The sequence below is a fragment of the Anastrepha obliqua genome, chromosome 1 (genome assembly GCF_027943255.1).
Source record: "Anastrepha obliqua isolate idAnaObli1 chromosome 1, idAnaObli1_1.0, whole genome shotgun sequence".
Lineage (NCBI taxonomy): Eukaryota > Metazoa > Arthropoda > Insecta > Diptera > Tephritidae > Anastrepha > Anastrepha obliqua.
In genome coordinates this window covers 56,896,722-56,919,639 of record NC_072892.1, presented here as the reverse complement: position 1 = coordinate 56,919,639, position 22,918 = coordinate 56,896,722, and the positions used below count along the sequence as shown (strand labels likewise).

The following is a 22,918-nucleotide window of genomic DNA, read 5'->3' as shown; positions in this document are numbered from 1 at the left end:
AAAGCTTTGACAGAGAAGCGAATCAAATGAAAGCAAAATGTGTAAAGTGAAGTTAGTTGATTACGATGTGGTTAGCAAACAAGAATGATATTAACAACATTACGCCCATCAGAGAGTGAGTGACGTCACATTAGCTGAATTGTGCAGTGCTGCCAACCATTTGCTTTTTGTGATAAATTTAGTGCTTTTTTATACCTTAACTGCTAAATTTTTTAAGTTTGATGTTTGTCTCGTTTTTTTAATTTAAAGCTATCGAAACTGTAATTAAAAAAAGACTGTATTATTAATCAAAAGAAGGTTAAAAAAGGTTACTCTGAGAAGAATTTAGTGCTAATGAAAATTTGCTGATTCTTATAAAATTTGATATTTTGAAAGTGCAAATTTAATTTTTTGCTTCTTTTAAGTTAATGCAAGAATATTAAATGTTCTTCTGGCAACTCTTCTTAACATTGAAAACCTTTTTACACATTTTAAAAAGCGTTTAAATTTACTGAATGCGAATTAAACCATAGAAGCGTAATCGTTTCTTATGGTCCTCAATCGTTAATGCGACATAGGACATCAAGAGGTGTATTTATAGTAAAAATTTGCAACAAAATATCAGAAAATACTGAAGAAACCTTAAGGGCATTGTTTCCAAAAAGAGGACCTTATCTTATTACATAACCTCAAATATAACAAAAAAGAGTATCTCTTAAAAAACCCCAAAGATTAAATTGAACATAACTATAACACATTTAATTAGGAAAACGCACATTTTAAAGACAATTTGTCACGCATGCAAAGTTCTTTAAGTAATTCAATAAAAAGTTGGTATTTTATTTTCTTTAAATGAGCATTTTAGTGGATTTTTATATCTAAAGCTGTAGTAGCGAGAGAGAGATTTGACTGCTGGAAAGAGAAGAACATCAACAATAACCTCAACCGTGGATAATGTGGCCAGATGTTAAAAAAAGTAAAGTTAAATAAAACTGAGTGGATTATTGAACTAATTGCTAAGAAATGTATATTTTGCAAGATTATAAACATTACATTTTAATTAGAACAGGCTATAAAATTTTCGTGAAGAAAGAACTAAAACTCCGAGACTAAATAACATAAAAAATGCTGAATCAAGTTACGAAAATGGTAATCTGGCCATACCGGTTAGCAATTGTGCTAATATGACGTCACTTCTTGTCAAATTCGCTGAAAGCAAAGTAACGGTACCACGATAGGCGCCATCTCATCATTATTTCCATCAAGGTTAGCAAATTATGGAAAATTGTGTGTTTTACAAATGACCAGAACGGGGATTCAATCACGAAATTTGTATTGATTTCGATGAAGGCGGTGATCTACTGTATGCAGTATAGAAAGAGCCTCTAATACAAAGATCCCATACCGCTGGATTAGCTCATACTAGCTGCTAGTACATATACAAAATTCGAAACAATTTGAGTTACCGCGAGAGTTACAAGCAAGAACTTGTTTTACTGCCACAAGTCGTGTAAGAATGAGTCTTGTGGTGCGTGTGACCACTGCCCCTTTTTCTTTCACTGAGATTACGTGAATCAACTGATAGCCCTACCAACTGCCCACTAGAATTGGTTTTTTGTGGCCGGAGTTTCGAACATTTGCACTTCCGAATGATAGTCATGCACCAACCCATTCGGTTACGGTGTCTTCCAAACCACCTTTGCGTAGAGAAAACACCTAGCCAGCTCATCAGCCATACAGTTTTCTTTTACAATGCTTGTGCCTTTGAGCCCATTTAGTAAACATACTTTAATAAGGGTTAAGCATGGATGACCATCACGATGTACAAAATGCAAGGATGTGACCAACATCAGGCCGTTAAACGGGCCTCAAAGTACGTTTACAAATGCGGTAATTAGGAATAAATCCACAAAATTAATCTGCCCGTTCACATATGGCAGATTACCTGCGAAATTGACAATCAGCTGTCAATACTGTTGTAAAAGGTCTATGAAGAAAATTGCTTTAGTGGAGTAGTTTTGAGTTTTTGGTTTGTTTAATTATTATTAACGATATGAAGAAAAGATAAGGGGAAGGAATATGGCAGCAATACGCAAGCGAAATTCGATATTACATTTTAGAGTAAGCAATAAGAGGGCCCACGTTTAAGGACACACTTTTTTTTTTTGTTATATGGAAGCATAATTAATAATACTTTACAAAAATTTTATTAGAATTATGTCTACAAACCTTTTTTTTTTTTGCTGGCGTCCATTTTACTTAGTTTTTACTTTGACGTCTCCCTTTCCATTCGTAAAAATAATTATCTATAACACAGAAAACACAGGGTGTCTGTAAAAAAGTATGATATAAGATAATTTTATAAACTCAGATTTCAAGAGAGATATTTTAAATGGGTGATCTTGGGAGTTAAGCACGAAATTAGCGAATTTTAAGGAATATATGTACTGATTTGTTGAGGTACCAGGGATTATGACAGTGATTTGTTTACAACAGAGGTCGGCAAAAACTGAGAGAAAAGAATTCAAAATGTGTGACCACCATCAGATAGTTAACCGGTTCTCAACGAATTTGAAGGGATCAGCTGATTTGCGGACGCAACAGTCGTTTGTTTGCGACTAAACGGAGATTGTATTGGTGATTTAAGCAGAAATCAACGTAGGCATTGGTTATGTTACTCTGTTCCCGTGTGAACAACCAAAGAGAATAGCTTACCGGGTTCAGCCTTCAGCTAGGGTAAAAAACGAAATCGAGCGAGTAAACTGCGACTTCCAAGGATGATGGATTACTAGGTTTGGCCAATAACAAGATGAAAAACAAAATTGTGAGGAGAACTTCGGCTGCACGTCACGGGAGTATTCGCCAGCCAAAATCTGCACGATAATTTCACATACATATATTCACACACTCGTCCAATCAGTCATTGTTCAAGCGCCAACGAAGCAGCATGAGTGAAGACTATGTACATTTTTTTCGTATATCACCAACACAATCTCAGTTTTTTCGTATACAAACCGTTATCATGGCCCCTGGCACGTCAGCCAATCATCTGATTATTTCAAATTTATTGAGAGCCGGTTAACGGCCTGATATTGGTCACACCTTCTGAATATTTTTCACCATGTGAACAACAACTAATTAGAAGGTCATAAGAATACGTGTGAAATGAACGGACACAATTCCTCTGTCGAATTCGCTATAATGGGGCAGCCGAAGTTATTCTCACACTTTTACTTTTACTTCGAATAGCCAAACATTGTGCTCCATCACCCTGAGAAGATCATCTAAAGGTTAAGGGTGTTTGCGCGATCGACTCTTCGCTCATTTCCCTTCCCACCTCATTTGGCGCGATCAACTGCAGCTGAGCTATTGCTTGGTATATGCGTTTCATTATATACAAATGTATTCGGTTTGTCGCATTATATGAACCGATAACTGTAACAACTGTATTTTAAAATAGTAGAAGTACCAACGATGTAAATGCATACGTGCTAAAAACCACTTGCCTAAATGCTTAACATTTTTAATACAAATTTAATACATGGGCGGAAAAGTCCCAGTCCTCACACATAGATGGCACTAGTTTTATTGAATTCATCTCTTTTTCAGTTAATATTAAGCTTAAAAAGACAGCTGTTAAAATTTCACGATATTCTATTCATTAGTTCGTGAGTTATTGTGCTAAGAGTGGTGCTACTTTTGTTATTTTCAAAACAATATAACCAAAAAAGAATTTTGTGTTTTAGTTTTGCATTGCTTCTTGATGGGAAAAAATAGCGTTTAAGCGAATCAATGGATTGAAAAGTGTTATAGGGAATCCGCTCCATCAGAAACACCAATGAAAGGATGGTTTGAGGGCTTCGTGAACTGAACGTGGTCGCAGAGACACCGATGATGCACACTGCAGTGGACGTCCAAATGAGTGATGAGCAAATCAGTAACACCAGAAAACAACAAACAAATCCACAAAATCGTTTTGAATGTGCAAAAGGTGAAGGTGCGTGAGTTAGGTGACATCGTAAAGATATCAAAAGAACTTGTTGGCTTTATATTGCATGAGAATTTGACAATGAGAATTTGACACTCTGTTTAGAGTGGGTGCCGCGTTTGTTCACTGTTGACCAAAAACAAGAACGTGTTGATGATGGAAAACAGTAGCAAAACTACAAGAATTGAACTTCGAACTGCTCCCACATCCACCTTATTCGTCAGATTTGGCGACTAAAAAATAGGATCGCCGGTAAGAAATTTCGGCCGAATGAAGAGGTTATCGCTGCAAGTGAGGCCTATTTTGAGGCAAAAGATAAATCGTACTACAAAAGTGGTATTGAAATGTTAGAGCTGCGCTGGAATAATTGCGTTGCTCTTGATGAAAAAAACGTTGATAAATAAAGTTAATTTTGAACAAAAAAAAACGTGTTTTCTTTGTTAGGCCCGGGACTTTTCAGCCCATGTGTTATGTATGTGCATATGCAAAAAGCATAAGTGTATAAATTCCGCAAGGAAAATAAACGGTTCCTTTTTTCGGAAAGTGGAGTTGTTGTTGCTGTTCTAGCAGCAAAAACATTCCCCATGTATATAAACAATGCACTCAAGCATAGATTATTTACTTAAAATATAAAAACAGTTAACTTGCTGGTTTATAAATATAAAGGCGCGCTTTTGCGAAATCATTAGTTAATCTCATTAGTACCTCGAACTTTCAAGACTACAAACATGTTGCGGTGCAGCATAAAACTTTTGTTAACAATTTTCGTAATTTCAACGGTGCAGGCAGCCCCTTCTCATTGTTCCAGTGAATGCTTGGAGAATAAATTAGACCTAATATTAGAAAAGTGAGGTTTACCTCTTTTTTTTTTTTTTGTCTGCGGATATTTTTGCCTTTACGACTATTTGACTATTTATTTGGCTTTCAGATTGGCGGTATATAATGGCAGTGTGGGACATCTAACCTCACTACCAGAAATCGAAACACCAAGATCATGTTTAGATGAAAAGAACCAAAAAGACAAAAAGGATGAGAAATCAAAGCGTTCAGTGGACAGCCGTCACATGCGTCATTATCGTCGCCGCGATACCAGCAGCAACGAAAGCAATAGCAACAGCAACAGCAACAGCAATAGCAATAGCAACAGCAATAGCAATAGCAACAGCAACCCCAAATGTTCCGAGCGCTTAGCACAGATTTGTCAAAGTAGCGGTATAAGTGAAATCCAGGTGGACGGTGGTGTATCACCCTTCAAAGTGCTCTGCGATGACGATCGTTGGGTGGTCATCATGCAGCGTTTGGATGGTTCCGTTGCCTTTCACAATCGCACCTGGGACTCGTACAAAATGGGTTTCGGTACTATTAGTCAAACGAGCGAATTCTTCTTGGGCCTACAACATTTGCATGAATTCACTGTTAATGACTACTTTGAGCTACGCATTGATTTGGAGGATTTCAACGGTGTAGAAAAATATGCACAGTACAGCGATTTCAACATCCTGGGTGAAACTACCGCGTATAAATTAGGCGTCTTGGGAGCTTACGAGGGCACAGCTGGCGATTCGTTCAAGTACCATGAAGGTCAGCAATTTAGTACGGTGGATCGCGATAATGATGCCAGATCGCAGGGTAGCTGCAGCGAGGAATACAATAGTCCAGGGTGGTTTAAAAATTGCATGGATGCGTAAGTATAGCGGAACTTCTTTACAGTTCATTCGGTAGCATTACAAATACCTATAATAATTTTATATAATAATACTATAGCAGTCTGCACACTGAGGTCGTTATTGTCATATTTCGTTATTCCGTTATCTTTGCTGTGTACGAACTATGCGACAAATAATGAGCTCTTGTCAGTGTGAGGCCAGCTTATGTAAGTAATCTTCTATTCTAATTTATGATTTTTCTTCTTATTTTCAAGTAATATTCTTGGCAACTATTTGCAAGGCGATACAGATAAGTTCAAGGAGGGCATGTTTTGGGAAACTTTCCGTGGTCCAATGTATTCCCTTAAGCGGGTTAAAATGTCTATACGTGCACGGTGTTAAGATTTGTAAGAATATTTGTGTATCGAAAATGTCATGAATAAAATATTTGTTTTATTTGTTAATTTATGTTTTTAAGGAAAGTTAAACAAAAAAATAAATATATATCTCCTATTTTTAAATTAACTACTGGCGATCCTCATATTATTTAATTTACAGTAAAAGCGTAAGAAAGAGTACAAATTTTCATATAAAAAAAATATAAAATAAAATTTGGCTTAAGGGCATAAAAAAGAAATAATATAATTACTTTGATATCAGCTAAGATGAATTCTTTCATTTGACTTCATTTGATTTTTTTTTTTCATAAAAAAACTTCGCACCTTTCGATTCCCTATCTGCTAAATGCAAGCAAACTGGTTTATTTTAAGAAACTTCACTCCGCTTTTCCTCTATTGTCAGCGCAAATAGTTCCGTTATTGAAAAATAAAAACGCTATACAAGCATTTGGACCTCTTGCATATGCTTCTCTTTACAAAAAATGCAAAAAGCTCTGATGGAAATTTGTAGCCCGCATACTTCTCTGAAGTTTCCGCTATTATCACTATCCAGGAGGGTTAGCAACCACTTAAAAGCAATGGAAGACCTATACCCGCTATATCGTTGTTGTTGCAGTAGTGCATCCAGCTCTGTCAGGCACGGTGAAGTTACCGGTCACAGGTCGTCGTCGTCGTCGATCTCATCTAACGGTAGGCTATTTCAAGGGGGTGAGTTTCCGTAAGCCTGCATAATGGAACGTTTGAAATTACTTTAACTAAAAAGAACTAAGTAAATAATTGTTGCTTACACTTCTGTTAGGTGTTTGGCCGAGCTCTTCCTCCTCCATGCGTCTTGATGTTGTTTCACAAAGGGAGGGACGTACAGTTTTAAGCCGACTCCGAATGACAAATGGTTTTTTGGGAAGAGCTTTTCATGGCACTCGTAGGTTTGTCATTGGCTGCCAAGGACCGCTATTGGAAAAACTGTTTCCATCATTTGCTGTTCCATGCGGCCGCCGTGGCCGAATGGGTTGGTGCGTGACTACCATTCGGAGTTCAGAGAGAGAACGTCGTTCCAAATCTCGGTGAAAGATCAATAGCGGTCGCTCCTCGGCAGACAATGGCAAACCTCCGAGTATATTTCTGCCATGAAAAAGCTCCTCATAAAAAATATCTGCCGTTCGGAGTCGGCTTGAAACTGTAGGTCCCTCCATTTGTGGTACAACATCAACACGCACCACAAATAGGAGGAGGCGAAAAACCCAAAGACTGTGTACACGCGAATTATATATATTTTTATATATAGGTATATATATATATATATTTATATATATGTATATATGCATGAATATTCGAACCTATGCACTCCCGAATAGTAGTCACTGGCCTACGCGGCCGCACTAGAGAGTAGAATTAAACTTAAAAGGTCATAAAATTTACTATTTATAAGAGAAGCGCTATTCAGGGTTCGCAGTTCGTAGTAATACTCAAATTAAAATTAAACCTTAAATGTTTCACTTAAGAAATTTATGTTGTTTGATGGTATGAACCACAATTTGGCATATAGAAAATTTTAATATATACCAAAAAATATGTTTTTCATAATTAATTCGTATCGTGGAATCTCGCAGAAAAGTCCTTTGATCCAACTTTAAAGGCATGATAAGTAGCCATTGAAAAATAATTTACTAATGCGGCAAATCGAATGAATTAAAGAAAATGGTCACGCTACGAATCAAGAGGTTACAACTAAAAATCAAATATCCAGAAATATTGTGATGCGCTAAATAAATTCAATGAAGCAAATCAACCCAACCAAAAATTTGTCAAAATACAATCAATAATAGAATCAGAAATGAAAATTCATTTTAAACTAATCGTCAAGATATAAAAAGTGTCAGTTACCACGCCCGACACGTAGAAAGCATTCCATATCAAGAAAAGCGCAAAAGAACGGAGTTCGTATTACACGTGTGCTGTTTCATTCACGAAATCACATTCAATAGTTATAATAAATCACAATACTCCGTATAATTCAAATATTAATAACAAATGCACAAAGCACCAGAAGGAAAGTTAAAATTTGCTGCCTTTCTCACAACGTCAAACGGTAGCGGAAAAGGAAATTAGCGCAATGTTTGCCCATGTACACCCTGTGCTTAAATTACAAGCTAACATGGATAACTAGTAATAGTCAACTTTATATTATAAATGTGCCTGCTATTATTTAAGTACATTTATATTATTTTAAATGACACATGTTTTATTTTATTTTAAATTTCACATGTTCCAAATATAGCATAATATTCTTGATTTTGAATGAAATCTTTTCTAATTTATTAATTTTCACATGATATCGATAACCAGTAACAACCACCACCTCAGTCAGCTGATTTCTCAATTATCGAGAAATGTCAATTTTTCGCTGACGCAAAATGGAATTTTATACGCGATGTAATTGAATATTTTTCCAAATTGTTTTTAAGGTTTCTGTTTTTGCTAGATTATTAGAACAATTATAACAAATCTTATAAGTTGTGCTAAACAGGTGAAAAATTATTGGAAGACATGAAATTTTGTCTATTTATCAAGCGTGTATTTTTCTTGGCAGAAAAGTCGTATCAGCCCAGTGACAAACATAGAGAACAATAAAAGAGTCGCCAAAGGCACCGGCTTGGGAATAATTCTACAGAAACACTTATATTTCGAGCAATGCCGAAAATGGCACAAGTAAAGGATTTACATTTAGGTAAAACCTTGAATGATTTGGAAAAACATTCCGAGATTCCAGAGGCGCGGACGAAGAAAACTCATATGTAAGCGCATACACATGCAAACATATGAATAATTATAATGTACATATTTAATTGGCCATATGCCCAAATAAAACTCATTTCAGATTGGTGGAGTCGGCTCGAAAGCTATTACGTGAAGCGGACAAATATTTTCGAGAAGGTGATGAAGAACTGGCCTATGTATTATATATGAAGTATTTCAACTTACTTCATTGCATACATTTGAAGCCTGACTACCCAGAACATAAGCAGACTGTACGGCAAATACTGGGCGGCAATTCCAACAACAAATTGACCATGAACAAGCTGGAGCAGCTTAGCTCTTCACTGAGTCGACGTTATGAAGCAAAACAACTTGCTAATGGAGCCAAGCAATCTGCAACATTAGTGGCACCTACATTGAAATATAACGAACGTGTACGTGACTACAACGAGCTAAGCGCTTCAGAGAAATTTGACCTGTTGAAAGGGGATACGCCAAGCACAGCGGCTACGAATTTATCAGGTAGTTACTACACGCTGCAACCATTGGGCGTCATAAAATGTGAAGAAATGTTTGAGCTTATGAAGAAGAATAATGTGCTAATAATGGATTGTCGACCGGCTAAAGATTATGAGACATCTTATCTAACATATCCCTACTGTTTTAATGTGCCCGAGGAGCATATAGTTGCAGGGTAAGTGCGCAACTTTATAATTCTATATATCATATAAACATTGAGTGTAATTTATAGCATGTCGGCTGGAAAATTGCAAGACAAATTAGACAGTAGTTCAAAAATTTTATGGTCGGCGCGCTCAGTAAAGGAACAAATCGTCTTAATGGATTGGAATACAAGAGATGCCAACCCTTCGGCAACTTCGCCTATTGCCATACTGCTTGATATACTACGGAATGTAAGTTTTTTTTTTAATTTGTATGCACAAATATCACTTACATATAATATACATTTGTAGTGGGATCCCGACGTAATTTACCGTTCACCTATTAAAATTCTACAAGGCGGCTATGAGTTCTTTATTATGATGTACCCGACCCTGTGCACCAATCCTAGTGTGCAAGCGCCTCAACAGAATAACAATGATTTGGATTTAATAGATGACATTGAATATCCTTCAATAAATGATATTACAATGAAGGAAGATATAAGTGGTCAGAGCTACACATCCAGACCAGGAAGCAGTATGTCGCGTCCACTTACCTTCACCGTCTCACAACCACCACCGAGCGTAGATCGCACTAGTAAAATGGCTGCTATGAAGACGTATGAACAAAAGCAAAAACCTATTGTGGAATTAGCTAAGGAGCAGGAGGAATTGTTGGAGAAAGCGCAAGCTAATGATGAACAATTGAAAAAGGCTTCACAAAAATTGGATACGATATTCGAAAAAAATAAGCATAGTCCAGATAAAAAACCGATGACGGCAACCGAAACAGAATTGCTTTACTATATAATGCAGTTGGAAAGTGAAGCTGCAGATTATGTATGAAAATTTAAAGTTTATATTTGTAAATTAAATATTTTATGACTTCGTTTTTTTTCGCTAATTTACAGAAAACTGAAAACGATCGTCTGCTAGATGAAATTGAAAAGTATAAAAACTTTAAGAAGGAACAAGGTGATGAGTTAACGCCCAACGAAAAGGAAGATCTTGAGAATACTGCACGCCAGATTGAGCATAAAATACAAGAACGACAAAAGCTCAATGAGCAGCTAGAACGGGAGAAAGAACAACGTGATCAGCAGTTAGCTATGACCATTGCGCGCGCAAGGGTACCAATAGACAGAGGAGATGATATGTCCAAACCAAAAATACCACAATTCGATCGATCTGTGAAACCGCATTTGTCCACAGTGACACAGAGCAATGCCACAACTTATATAGTAGATAGACAACGCGATTTCTCACCATTACCCGGTGCAATGGTAAGTACGTAGACGCACGTTGCAATGCATACAAATGAATCACGTTTGAAGTGTCAAAAAAAGATTGAACAACGTAAAAGGAACTGGCAGACTCATGTGCGCCGCTGGCGTCACGGTGTAAACAAATTTCTTGTTTTCTTATTTATTATTGAGCCGTACACTTAAACAAATGTGATGAATTGTAGGGCTTGCTTACAAACTTACTCACGGCATGTGAAGGTACCCCACAAGATACCAACCACCTATTCACATGCGCTATTGAACGCACCCACCTAAAACTGCTCGCTCTCTGGATGCAACCCGTCGAAACAGTTTTCAGTAAGTTTCCTAGGCCTAATGTTAGATGTGTTAGACGATATTGTTGAATGACAGCATCACTCCGGCAGGGCTTATTGTACTGCTACAACAACAACAACAAATTTACTCAGTACAGAGGCATGTAAACCTACATAAAATTTGAGCAATAAAATATAATATCTATATTTTAGAAAAAAGATTCTTCGAAACTTCTATTGCTCCAGTTTATCTATAGCTGCCAAATTTCTAAAAACGAAAAATGTTTTGCGAAATGTTAAAACAACAACTATTATACCTATTTATATATTCACATGTGTATGTTTTTAAAATCGATTTGAGTACATAACACAATATCTGCCCATTTTGCATCATTCCTTTCTTAGTCACGTTTCGCAACATTATACGAGCGTCTTTTAACGACCATGTCAGCAGTCTAGGTTGAATGTGTTAATGACCGACTCTTATTTTCACTAACGTGATCCTCCCCTCTGCAGCTGTTCCATGCGCTCATATACTATATACATACATACATACATATATGTTCAACGTGCAAACATACGCGTGCACATGCACTTACTTACAACAAGTACTGTCTTCTGCCACTTGAAAAGTGTGGAATGCGCCAAGTTTCAATGGCCACCTGCCTATCAAGCCTAAAAAATCAATGTTTGTTGCGTGTGTGCATTTGTCACACACTATTACTCGTGCATATGTACATACATATGTACATGTGCATGTACAAACACACATGCCAATGCTTGCCAGTCACAGCGCCTAAGCATAGGCTAGTTCAAAAACTGACTTCATACTATTACTTTCTTCTAGTGTGTGCCTTTGTTATAGTTAAATATTTTTTAGATACCGCTTAATTTCATATTCTCATGCGGCGCATATGTTTAGGGTAACCCAACTGTCATTTGTTAGTCCGTCTGACCATTGGTGTTTTTTTTTTTGTGTGTGCTGCTCAGCGACTTGCCCAATAGATAACTTGTGTGAGGTACCTTAGTCTGTCGTTGTCTCTACTCAAAGCATGTTGTTGTGCGCGCAATCCGAAACGCCACCAATCGCCAACTCAAAGCCAAACATTTTACAATCGTTTACATATTTTACAAGCAACAAAAGTAGTATTAGAAGTAATAATTTAAGATGATTGTGGTTGCAGGCGTGAAATTGAATATACCGGCGACGCATATTTTAATTTACACATCATTTTTTCCACTAAAACGGGTGCGTTAAAAGATTCCTTTGCCATGCATTGAAGGATAAATTATGTCTTGCATATTTTTCGGCTGCACGTAGTAGTAAAAGTGTATTGGGCGCACAGTTGTGTTAAGTTGCAGTTAAAAGTAGAATGTGCTGCTCTAAACGAAATCCTTTTGAACATTTGAAGCAACTGCTAACTGAAAACATAATAGTTTATCTTATTAAAAAAAACATAATTGAATCGTTTTAATATCTTAATATTATTTTTAAAGGCTTGTTTAAAGTTTTAAAAATGTAAGCTGCTCATTTCGTTTCAGTTTATTCTCATATTTGAGCACTTTCAAATAAAGAAATCCCAGGCTGGAAGATTTTTAAGTGTAACACATGAGCGGAAAAGTCCCGGGCCGGACAAAGAAAACAAGTTTTTTTTTGTGTTTGCTCAAAATTAGCTCTATTTATCAACGTAATTTCCATCAACACCAGCCAGCGCCGCTCTAACATTTCAATATCAATTTTGTAGAACGATGTATCTTTTTTCTCAAAATAGGCGGCCTTAGTTTCAGCCTTTCAGTTTTCTTATCGGCGAGCATTTTTTAGGTCTGCGAACTGCCAGTAGTCGCTGGGAGCCCAATTTGGCGAATACGGTGGATGTGGGAACAGTTCGAAGTTCAATTAACATAGTCTTGTCATTGTTTTGATTGACTTGTAACACGGTGCGATGTCTTAATGAAACGAAACAGTGAGCAACTACTTCGAACAGAGCTTTCTCATAGTGAAATACTCATGCAATATAAATCTAACTCGTTCTTTTGATATCTTTACGATGTCACCTAACTCACGCACCTTCACCTTTTGGACATTCAAAACGATTTTGTGGATTTTTTTGAAGTTTTCTGGTGTTACTGATTTGCTCATTACTCATTTGGACGCCCGTTGCATTGTGCAACATCGGTGTCTCTACGACCACGTTTAAAGTCAGCAGACCATCGTTTTGTTGTTGTTTCTTAGGAAGCGGAGTCCCCATAACACTTTTCAAGGTATTGCTTCGCTTGAACGGTATTTTTCCTCATTAAGAAGCAGTGTAAAATTAAAACACGGAATTATTGTCGATCCATTGTTTTGAAAATAACAAAAGTAGCGTCACTTTTAGCACAATAACTCACGAACTAATGAATAGAATATCATGAAATTTTAGCAGCTGTCTTTTTAAGCTTAGTACTAACTGAAAAAGAGATGAATGCAACAAAATTGGTGCCATCTATGTATTAGGTCCGGGACTTTTCAGTCTATGTGTTATCTTATTAAAACAAAATAATTAAAAATATTAAAATAAATAATTTTCAATCATTTTAACATCTTAACATTATTTTGAAAGACATTTTTTAAACTTTTCAAAATGTAAGCTGCTCATTTCGTTTCAGTTTATTCTCATATTTGTACACTTTCAAATAAAGATATCCGAGGTTTAATGATATTTAGGTTTACATTCCTTTATTATTGGCGCTTTCGCCCTTTTTGGGTGTTTGACCGAGCTCCTCATCCAATTTGAGGTGTACGTCTTGATGTTGTTCCACAAATGGGGTTACCTACAGTTTTATGCCACCCAAGAACGGCAGATGTTTTTTAAAACGAGCTTTTTCATGGCAGAAATACACCCAAAGGTTTGGCATTAACTGCCGAGGAGCGACCGCTGTTAGAAGAAGCTTTTTTTATCAATCGATGTTTTGTTCCCGGGGTTTCAAAGTCGTGCACTTTCGATTGATAATCACACACCAACCCATTCGGATATGACGGTCGCCACCTTTATTACTGTACATAAAAAAAATAAGCGTCTGTGAGTGTGACGTCTTAATTATTAACTGAAGCTATATTTCTAAAGTATTTTAACATGATTTTAGACGCTGGAGTCACTGATTGCCTCTTAAACATATATTTTAGGCTTCATATATGTATGTATTTGACTCTTTATATTTTATTTGAGGTTAGAAAAATATTGTACGCTATTTAAGAGATTTTTCATCATACAAATATAAAATAGCGTCTATATATATGTATATATATATAGATAATTGGCGCTTACACCCTTTTTGTGTGTTTGGCCGAGCTCCTCCTCCTATTTGTTGTGTGCGTCTTGATGTTGTTCCACAAATGGAGGGACCTACAGTTTTAAGCCGATTCCGAACGGCAGATATATATTTTTTATGAGGAACTTTTTCATGGCAGAAATACACTCGGAGGTTTGCCATTGTCTACCGAGGGGCGACCGCTGTTAGAAAAATGTTTTTCTTAATTTTGGTGTTTCACCGAGAATCGAACCTACGTTCTCTCTGTGAATTCCGAATGGTAGTCACGCACCAACCCATTCGGCTACGTCCTAGCGACTATTTTGGGCTTTAAATGTAATAATAATACTGCTTAGATATTTAGCATTAGACAAATTAGTAAAATACCTACAATTTATTCATACATTTTAGAGAAAATGCCCACTCCTCACACGGTTACATATTCAATCAATTTACAAAGCTACACAAAGAAAATTTAGTACTCATGACGTAACAACACAAAAGGAATTTGATCCTGGTGATGAAAATGATTGTGGTAACTTTTTGCCAAAAGATACAACAACGTTTTTTGACCGTATACAGATCAATTTAGATAGAAACGTGGTACTGGAAATCCATTCTACGTACCACTGATGAGAGACTCCAAAGTCGATGGCGATGCATTTTTTATTTTAATTTTTATTTTTATTGTGAGAAGGTGCGATTTCTTATCATGCAGCAGAACACATCTATGCCTGCGGCCATAAGTTCAGAAGAAAGAGAGTCAGTGGCAGGTTATGTCAGTTCCTTTTTTGAAATTTATTGCCAAAATAATGAGGAGTACTTTCCCAAACTACTTTTCGTGTGCTGACACGAGAAAATAAACTTTTTCGCAGCAAAATGAGTTGGCAAGAATTTTCCTTGATATTTCTGGCCGAAAGTAACATTGCAATTGATTTAATATACTTTCTAACATTTGCTGGTCATGCAAATTGCTTTTGAGAAATGGACTGCTGAAAAATAAAAAGACGCTTTCAAACTACTTCTCGGGTGCTCACACACATATCTGACCGCAACTTAAATGTAAGAAAATTTTTTCAAGTTTAAAATAGGAAATTAATGACCACCTTCATAAAAATTTGTTTTTCAAATCCTTTATAAAATGCCATTTCCAGATAATTTTTCTTTTATAAAACCTTTCCTTTTTTTATTTATTTACAATATTTTTTTTTTTTTTACTTCATTGTAAATTTATACGAGTATTAATCAATCTCGCTTTTAATGTTCGATTCAGTTCCGTTTGAATGTGTTAAAAATATCGATTTGTAAGATGTGGCATTTTTTTTATTATTATATTATTCACCCCTAAAGACAGTTGCTGAAAGATTCGAGTCAATACTTATTAGTTATTTACCATATATTCATTTCGTAAAGAAATATTGCAATTTTTTTTGCTGAATGACAAAGTAGTAACTAAAATTATTCGAGGTCAGCTCCTACCACTCCTGTGTGTGGTTCCCATACAGACAATGCATAGTTGGGCCGCAAACAAAAACTCATTTTTAGTTTTATAAATAAATATCAATCAGTTCAAGGTTACTCACATTTATTTTTACTGCTTTCTTAGGGCCGCGGCTTGACCGGCTTAAAGAACTTGGGCAACACCTGCTACATGAACAGTATAATTCAGTGCCTCAGCAATACCCCACAACTCACCGAATACTGTATAACCGACAAATATAAGAACTACATTAGTCGCAGTAATAAGACGAAAGGTCACATTGTCGAGGAAGTAGCGGCCCTCATTAAAGTTTTATGGAATGGCAACTACAAGTGTGTGGCCAGCAAGGACTTGCGTGTAAGTATATAATAAAATTCAAAATATAAGCGAAGTGTATCACATTTGCACATATGTACATATACACCAGTGTGCACAATAATACCAGTGACTCATATTGTAAAATTTTGACTATTTACTTAATTTTGCCCATGTTTTTCCTTTTTTGATAAAGAAATATAGTTTACATTACAACAATACCCATATAACTTGAAGTTTCAAACTTTAGGCATCTTCTTTGCGCTAAGCGTTAGCAAGTGGCAACTACTATAAATGAAAATATCTTGGCACCGCTGGAATAGAGCTGCCTAAAATTGCATTTGTTTGTAAAATAGTCGCTAGCGGCAAATCTCGCTCGCTAACTTTGTTGTTGTTTTCGCATACAAATTTTTCGTCAAGTTAGTCGTGCAGAGAAGTAGCGAATAGAAGAGGCCTTTTGTATACAATTTAAAAAAAATAATTCAACAACAAAGTTTTTAGAACAATTTCATGTTTGCCATTTTATGGCCCATTAAATTTTTGTAAATTAAAGTGCAAATTTGAGGTGCTAAAAAATCGCAATGATTTTTCACATTTTTTCTTTTTTTTTGTTGGTCTTGTGCACTTTCTCCACATAAAAAAATCAACTCGAATTCTGAACCACTTTAAACTGGCACAATATTATATAAAAATTGAATGGGGTACAAAACTGCATACTCAGAAAAATTCTGACTAAAAATTTTAAATTTTTATAAAATTGTTTGAATTTTTTTTTTTTTTTTTTTTTAATTTATAAATTTTTTTTAAATTTATACATAGTCTGAATGTTCGAGTTATATGGTTTTTGTGATAGTATTAACAATATAAAAAAATAAAAAATTGTCAAAAGTTTGCAATACGCCACACTGCTATTATTATGAACACACGTGTATATGTATGTAATTTGTCCTTACGCACATATAGGCATACTTTTGTCTATAAACAGTATGTGATAAATGTGTGAATAGCTGGTTGGTCTATTTTTGGTTTTTATCTGTCCATATAAAACACAAAAGAGTTCATTAATTAAATATTTTCCCCTCCATCTTGCCCTCCACACCCATCATCAATCCCGACACAGTACGTTATGGGACAATATCAGCAAATTTTCCGCGGTATCGAACAGCAGGATTCGCACGAATTTCTGACCATACTCATGGATTGGCTACATTCTGATTTGCAAACGTTGCATGTACCCGAAAAGACACGTGATAATATAACACCTTCCGAGAAGGCGTGGCTGGAATTCACCAAAGCAAAAGAGAGTCTCATATTGCATTTATTCTATGGCCAAATAAAAAGCACCGTTAAATGTGTCGACTGCAACAAAGAGTCCGCTACTTATGAGTGTTTTTCGAATTTAAGTCTGGAACTGCCTTCAAATGCAAACGTTTGTTTTCTCACCCAATGTATGGACATGTATTTTAGTGGTGAACTTATACATGGCTGGAATTGTCCGAATTGCAAGAAGAAACGTGATGCTGTGAAAAAGTTGGATATTTCAAAACTGCCACCTGTCTTGGTAATACATCTCAAAAGGTGAGAAATGAGTTGTCATATTTCAGTTATACAGTAAATTAGATTTTTTCCGGACGCATAGTTAAGGGCAGGGGGGGCATAGTGCACTAAATAATTAATACGATAAGCAGATAGTTAAAACACTGAAAAACTCAAGATGTAGTGATAATGAGACTCTTATTTCAACTACCAATTTAGTGGTAGTGCAGAATGCCCAAACCTGGTTAACCAGTTAACTGTGTTTGACGAGTATAGATAGGAAAAAAAGTGGTTACCTTAGGTATTTAAGTTGTAATAGTTGTAAAAATAAAACATATTCTTAAATTTCAATATGTTTAGAATAATTTGAGACTATGCCGGAATAAAACAAAAAATAAAAAGTAATAATAAAGAAAAATAAATATATGGAAAAATAGTATGCGCTTGGCAACCATCGTTCGATTTTCGCGACACAAATTTGTGCGCACTGGAGCACATTTGTAAATGAAGCAACATAGTTAACTGGTTAAGGGATTAGGCCACTGTAGCGACGGTAAAAACTGTCGCTTCTTGTGCATACAATAATTCTTTTTAATATTATAATTTTTATTTTTATTTTTTTTTTTTTTCTTTTTTTCTAGTTCTCTTTTTACATGAATCTGATTTAGCACCAGTTAAAAAGAAAAAAAAAATCTTTTTTTCACGATTTTCAATATTTTATGAATCTAATAGAACAAATAGAGAGAGATTTTTCGACGCAAGCGTTTAAATTAGTCTCAGGAAAAGTCTTTAAAACTCAGTAGATTTTGCCCTCCCCGTTTAATAATTTATTTCTTATAATATATTTATTGAATTAAAATATGTAAGCACGAAATAATTTTCAGTGAACACAAAAAAAAATTTTTTTAATATATTTTTCACCTAATTCCCTTTTTACACGAATTTTTTGGAAAGGTACTATCGTGTAAAAAGATAATTGGCAAATGCTTTTCCGCTAAAATTTGAAGTCAATCAAACGCATTCGAAAAAGGCATTTTTTCCAACTTGCTCATTAAACTAGTGTAGTTAAAGCTTAAAAAATACAAATTCTCAGAAAACATGCTTAAGCTTTTGGGCCTAGATATAAAATTCATATTGATCTGAATAGTTTACACTTCGTTAAAAAGTAGTGTAGATTTCTCACAGATTTCTATAGCATTCTAACTGTTTGATCTCCTATATCGACCTAATTTTAGATTTTACGCCGATACCGACGCCGTTGGCAATTCGTACAAAAAGAAGCAAAACTATGTTCGCTTTCCGCTCGAGAATCTCGATATGACGCCTTATATTGCCAAATCCGAATCGCGTTCAGCGACACCGAAAACGTATCAACTTTATGGTGTCTCCAACCATTATGGCTCCATGGAGAGCGGTCACTACACAGCCTTCTGCAAAAGCGGCAATTATGGCAGGTATGTATTTTTAATGAATATACACATGTATGTGTGTAGAGGTGTGGGGGGATGGAGGTAATATTAATGTACGCAAATTCATTATGTGCGAGCTTTCTCACATACACACACATACATACACGTATAGTTGTTGTATTAACACTTTTTTCATTCTTATTTACCAGATGGTTCAAGTTCGATGACCAGGTCGTTACACCGCTTGACACTTCCAATGTGGTATCCAGTGCTGCCTACATACTCTTCTACACTTGGTTGCCGCCAATTCAAATAACCGATAACAACAATACGAACTAGCCTTCAAATCACTTGCCGGATACAAATATCAAACGTCAATATGACAAAAACATCTTTACGATTGCTCTATGGAGTTTTGGCTGCTTGCTGCGTGAATGTTTGGCTGCTCGAATAAAGCAAATACTTACCATAATTACAATAACTCGAGCTATAGCCGCATCAACAATTGTGGTTTTCGCAAGCGGCACTGATAAGCAGTCATTGCATTTTTTTGTTAGTTATTTGTTTACGCATTGTATGAAAATCGTACACGGCGGGTTGGTTGTGCATGCGTTCGGACTAGTCGCAGTTAAATAACTTGAAGTTGTTGATTTAAAAACAAAAGGATTTTTTTTTTGTTTTTTTTTTTTTGTGTAATTGTTTTCCAATTTTTGACTATTATTAATAATATTTTAGTTCTTATAAAAGTCTTATGATAAAAACAAAAACAAAATCAAACGACGCTCATACTGAACGGTACAACGTAATTCAAGAGAGAGAAAAACAAAAACATATTAGAAATTTGTTTCTATTTCCGTTTACTTTATTGATTGTTATTGCATATTTGAAGAGATGTTAATGCAGGCAACTGCAAGTATACATACATATTTACATTTATTCTACAGTTTATGTACAATGTGAAAGAACCATACATGCATTCGTGTGTATGTGCATACATACGTACATGCATACACACATATACTCCTACATTTAACAATCGCTTTAAATATTTCCAGTTACTCCTGCGTCGTTGGTTATGCAGGCGAACATATACTTACATACATACATGAAATAAGCAACAATATATAAATATAAATAAAAAATTTGAATTTTATGCAATATTAAAACTAACACTAAAAAATCGTTTAAAACTAAAAAAAACCAAGAAAAAAAAAACAAAAAACAAGTTAAACAAAGAAAGCAAAAACGAAATAGCATAGTAACATTAAATTTAAATTTTAAATGAAATTAAGACTACACGTGCATTATAAAAATTAAAATAAATAAAAATCTTTTTGAAGGAGTATACTATTTTTAGAAAAAGTAATACGAAACTGCTGTATGAAATATGCAAATAAAATATACACAAAAATAAAAAGAAATATGTATTTTATAATATATATTTTTTTTCTTCGAAACATGGGCATGTTCAGCCACGCAATTGCAACCTATTGTACTTCACCGCGAGTCTATAATTCCAATAAGGCTTCCAATGAATTTGAGCACGTTTTTAAGCTTTTTGGACTTAGAATCGCCCCACATAGATGAGTGAGTCTTCATCTTTCGAGGACTGCACATCCGTAGAGGATGTACTCAGGTGACAGGCGCTTGTTTCTGCTGGTCGTAGTTTCTTGTTCGATACCTTCTTGCTTATGCTCTGTAGCATTATTCCATATGACGCGATATTTGAAAAAGTGAGAAAAAAGTAGGGAAATGAGGTATAAGTTGCGACGATGTATACAATTATATATACAACACTGCCTCAATTATCGAGGCCCGACCCCACCATATTAGGGATATTAAGTTGGTACAGCATCAAAAATTTGTCTAAAGTTATTAAATATCATTTGCAAAAGTTTGCAAGCCTACCTAAGTACACAAATACACTTCTTACAAATAGTATTATGACTCTCATTGAGCACCTAAATTCTATACAAAGGCATGAACTGTTTTTTTTTTATTCAAATATCAATAACACTAAACGTAAATTTTCCCCCCATCCAAAACAAAAAACAAATTTCGCAAAAAATTACGTAGAAAATCGTAAGAGACTAAATATGCAAATTTTTTGTTTCTTCATGTAAAGTAAACCAAAGAAAAAAGGAAACATTTCGCAAAACTTCTGTCTATTTAAATTTCTGGATATGAGAAAAGTTCTTAAGTCATAAAATGAAGGCTATTTTAAGCCTGTCGACTGACATTTTACTCACCATAATCAATGTCAGTCTTGAAATCCCACGGAGAATCTCTCATGCCGACAGGTGCTACTTTGGACTAAGTAGGCAATTGAGTAGTAAAATCCTCTCTCGACGAACAAAACTAAAACTTTTTAAAAGTCTCACTCTCTAACGTATGGCGCAGAAGTTTGGATGATGCCAATTTACGATGAGGCGTCATTTGGAGTGTTTGAGTGAAAGATTCTGCGGAAAATTTTTGGACCTTTGCACGTTGGCGACGGCAAATATCGCAGGCGTTGGAACAATGAGATGTATGAGCTTTACAGCAGCATAGACATAAGGTAGCGACTAAAGATCCAGCGGCTACGTTGGCTGGGTCATGTTGTCCGAATGGATACAAACGCTCCGGCTCTGAAAGTATTCGATGCGGTATCAGCTGGTGGTAGCAGAGGAAGAGGATGGTCTCCTCTGCGTTGGAAAGATCTGGTGAAGAAGGACTTGGCTTCACTTGGTGTGTCCAACTGGCGCCGGTTAGGGCGAGAAAGAAACGACTGCGAGCTTTGCTAAACTCGGCCACAATCGCGAAAGCGGTTATCGCGCCAATTAAGAAGAATCAACTAAGCTTTGCTTAATAAAGGGTGTTTTTTTGGAGGTTAGGTTTTCAAGTTGGCACTACTTTTTTCGTAGATGGTCTTTTTGACAGCTGTCACTTGATTTATGCTCAGTTTGGTTTGCCATTTCATAATGAATAGACTTACACCTGAACAACGTTTGCAATCGTGCAAATTTATTACTGAAATAATGGTTCGGTTCGAAAAATAAAAACAAGAAAATTTTGTTCAGCGATGAAGGTCACTTTTGGTTGAATGGGTATGTCAATAAGCAAAATTGTCGCATTTGGAGTGAACATAATCCACAAGCCATTGCTGAGACGCCGTTACATCCTCAAAAAGTCACTGTTTGGTGTGCTCTATGGGCAGAGGGAATCATTGGTCCATATTTCTTTAAAAATGAAGCCGGCCATAATGTTACAGTCAATGGAGAGCGCTATAGAGCCATGATTAATGACTTTTTCGTGCCTGAATTGGACGATGTTGATGTGGACGACCTTTGGCTCCAACAAGACGGCGCTACATGCCATACAGCCAACGCAATAATCGATTTATTGAAGGAAACTTTTGGTGAGCGCATTATCTCGCGCCGTGGACCTGTGGCGTGGCCTCCAAGATCGTGCGATATAAAACCGCTGGACTATTTCTTGTGGGGCTATGTGAAGTCGCTTGTCTACGCAGATAAGCCCGAGACGATTGACGTCTTGGAAGAGAATATTCGGCGCGTTATTGCTGACATACGGCCTCAATTGCTACAAAAAGTGGTCGAAAATTGGGCCTCTCGGCTGGAATTTATTCGAGCAGCCGCGGCGGTCACTTGCCCGAAATCATTTTTAAAACATAATGGCAAACCCTTATCTTTATAATAAAGCTAAATTCTTGGCCATAACATTAAATTATATACGTTTTATTTCATCTTGAAAACCTAACCTCTAAAAAAAACACCCTATATATGGGCATGCCGTTGACCTGCCTTCTTATAGCCTGGCAAAAACATTAAATAAAAAAATTGTTTTGAGAAAATATGTTAGCGCTACAAAATTTGTGTATTGATTTTCGTGGATGGGGTTCGGAG

At 35.8% G+C, this 22,918-nt stretch overlaps 2 protein-coding genes across 4 annotated transcripts; both read left to right on the top strand.

Annotated features, from left to right (window-relative positions):
• The first annotated feature begins 4,642 nt into the window (after positions 1-4,642).
• On the top strand, positions 4,643-6,138 carry LOC129253288 (microfibril-associated glycoprotein 4-like). The gene is made up of 3 exons (XM_054891595.1): positions 4,643-4,814; positions 4,896-5,651; positions 5,889-6,138. The coding sequence occupies exons 1-3, from the start codon at positions 4,696-4,698 to the stop codon at positions 6,013-6,015; spliced, it is 1,002 nt and encodes a 333-aa protein (XP_054747570.1). The 5' UTR covers positions 4,643-4,695; the 3' UTR covers positions 6,016-6,138.
• A 2,265-nt stretch (positions 6,139-8,403) lies between these two features.
• LOC129248874 (ubiquitin carboxyl-terminal hydrolase 15) lies at positions 8,404-20,349 on the top strand. Of its 3 annotated transcripts, none has more exons than XM_054888496.1 (10): positions 8,404-8,538; positions 8,607-8,806; positions 8,890-9,462; positions 9,520-9,682; positions 9,743-10,270; positions 10,342-10,713; positions 15,883-16,113; positions 17,192-17,649; positions 18,843-19,061; positions 19,226-20,349. In XM_054888496.1, exons 2-10 carry the CDS (start codon positions 8,703-8,705, stop codon positions 19,353-19,355), a joined length of 2,778 nt encoding a protein of 925 aa, XP_054744471.1. In that variant the 5' UTR covers positions 8,404-8,538; positions 8,607-8,702; the 3' UTR covers positions 19,356-20,349. The 3 variants fall into 3 exon arrangements, with proteins under 3 accessions (XP_054744471.1, XP_054744465.1, XP_054744477.1); XM_054888490.1 differs by having other exon boundaries at positions 8,405-8,538; positions 8,602-8,806; XM_054888502.1 differs by lacking the exons at positions 8,404-8,538; positions 8,607-8,806; positions 8,890-9,462; ... (1 more) ...; positions 9,743-10,270; positions 10,342-10,713 and adding an exon at positions 12,033-12,237.
• Positions 20,350-22,918: the final 2,569 nt, after the last annotated feature.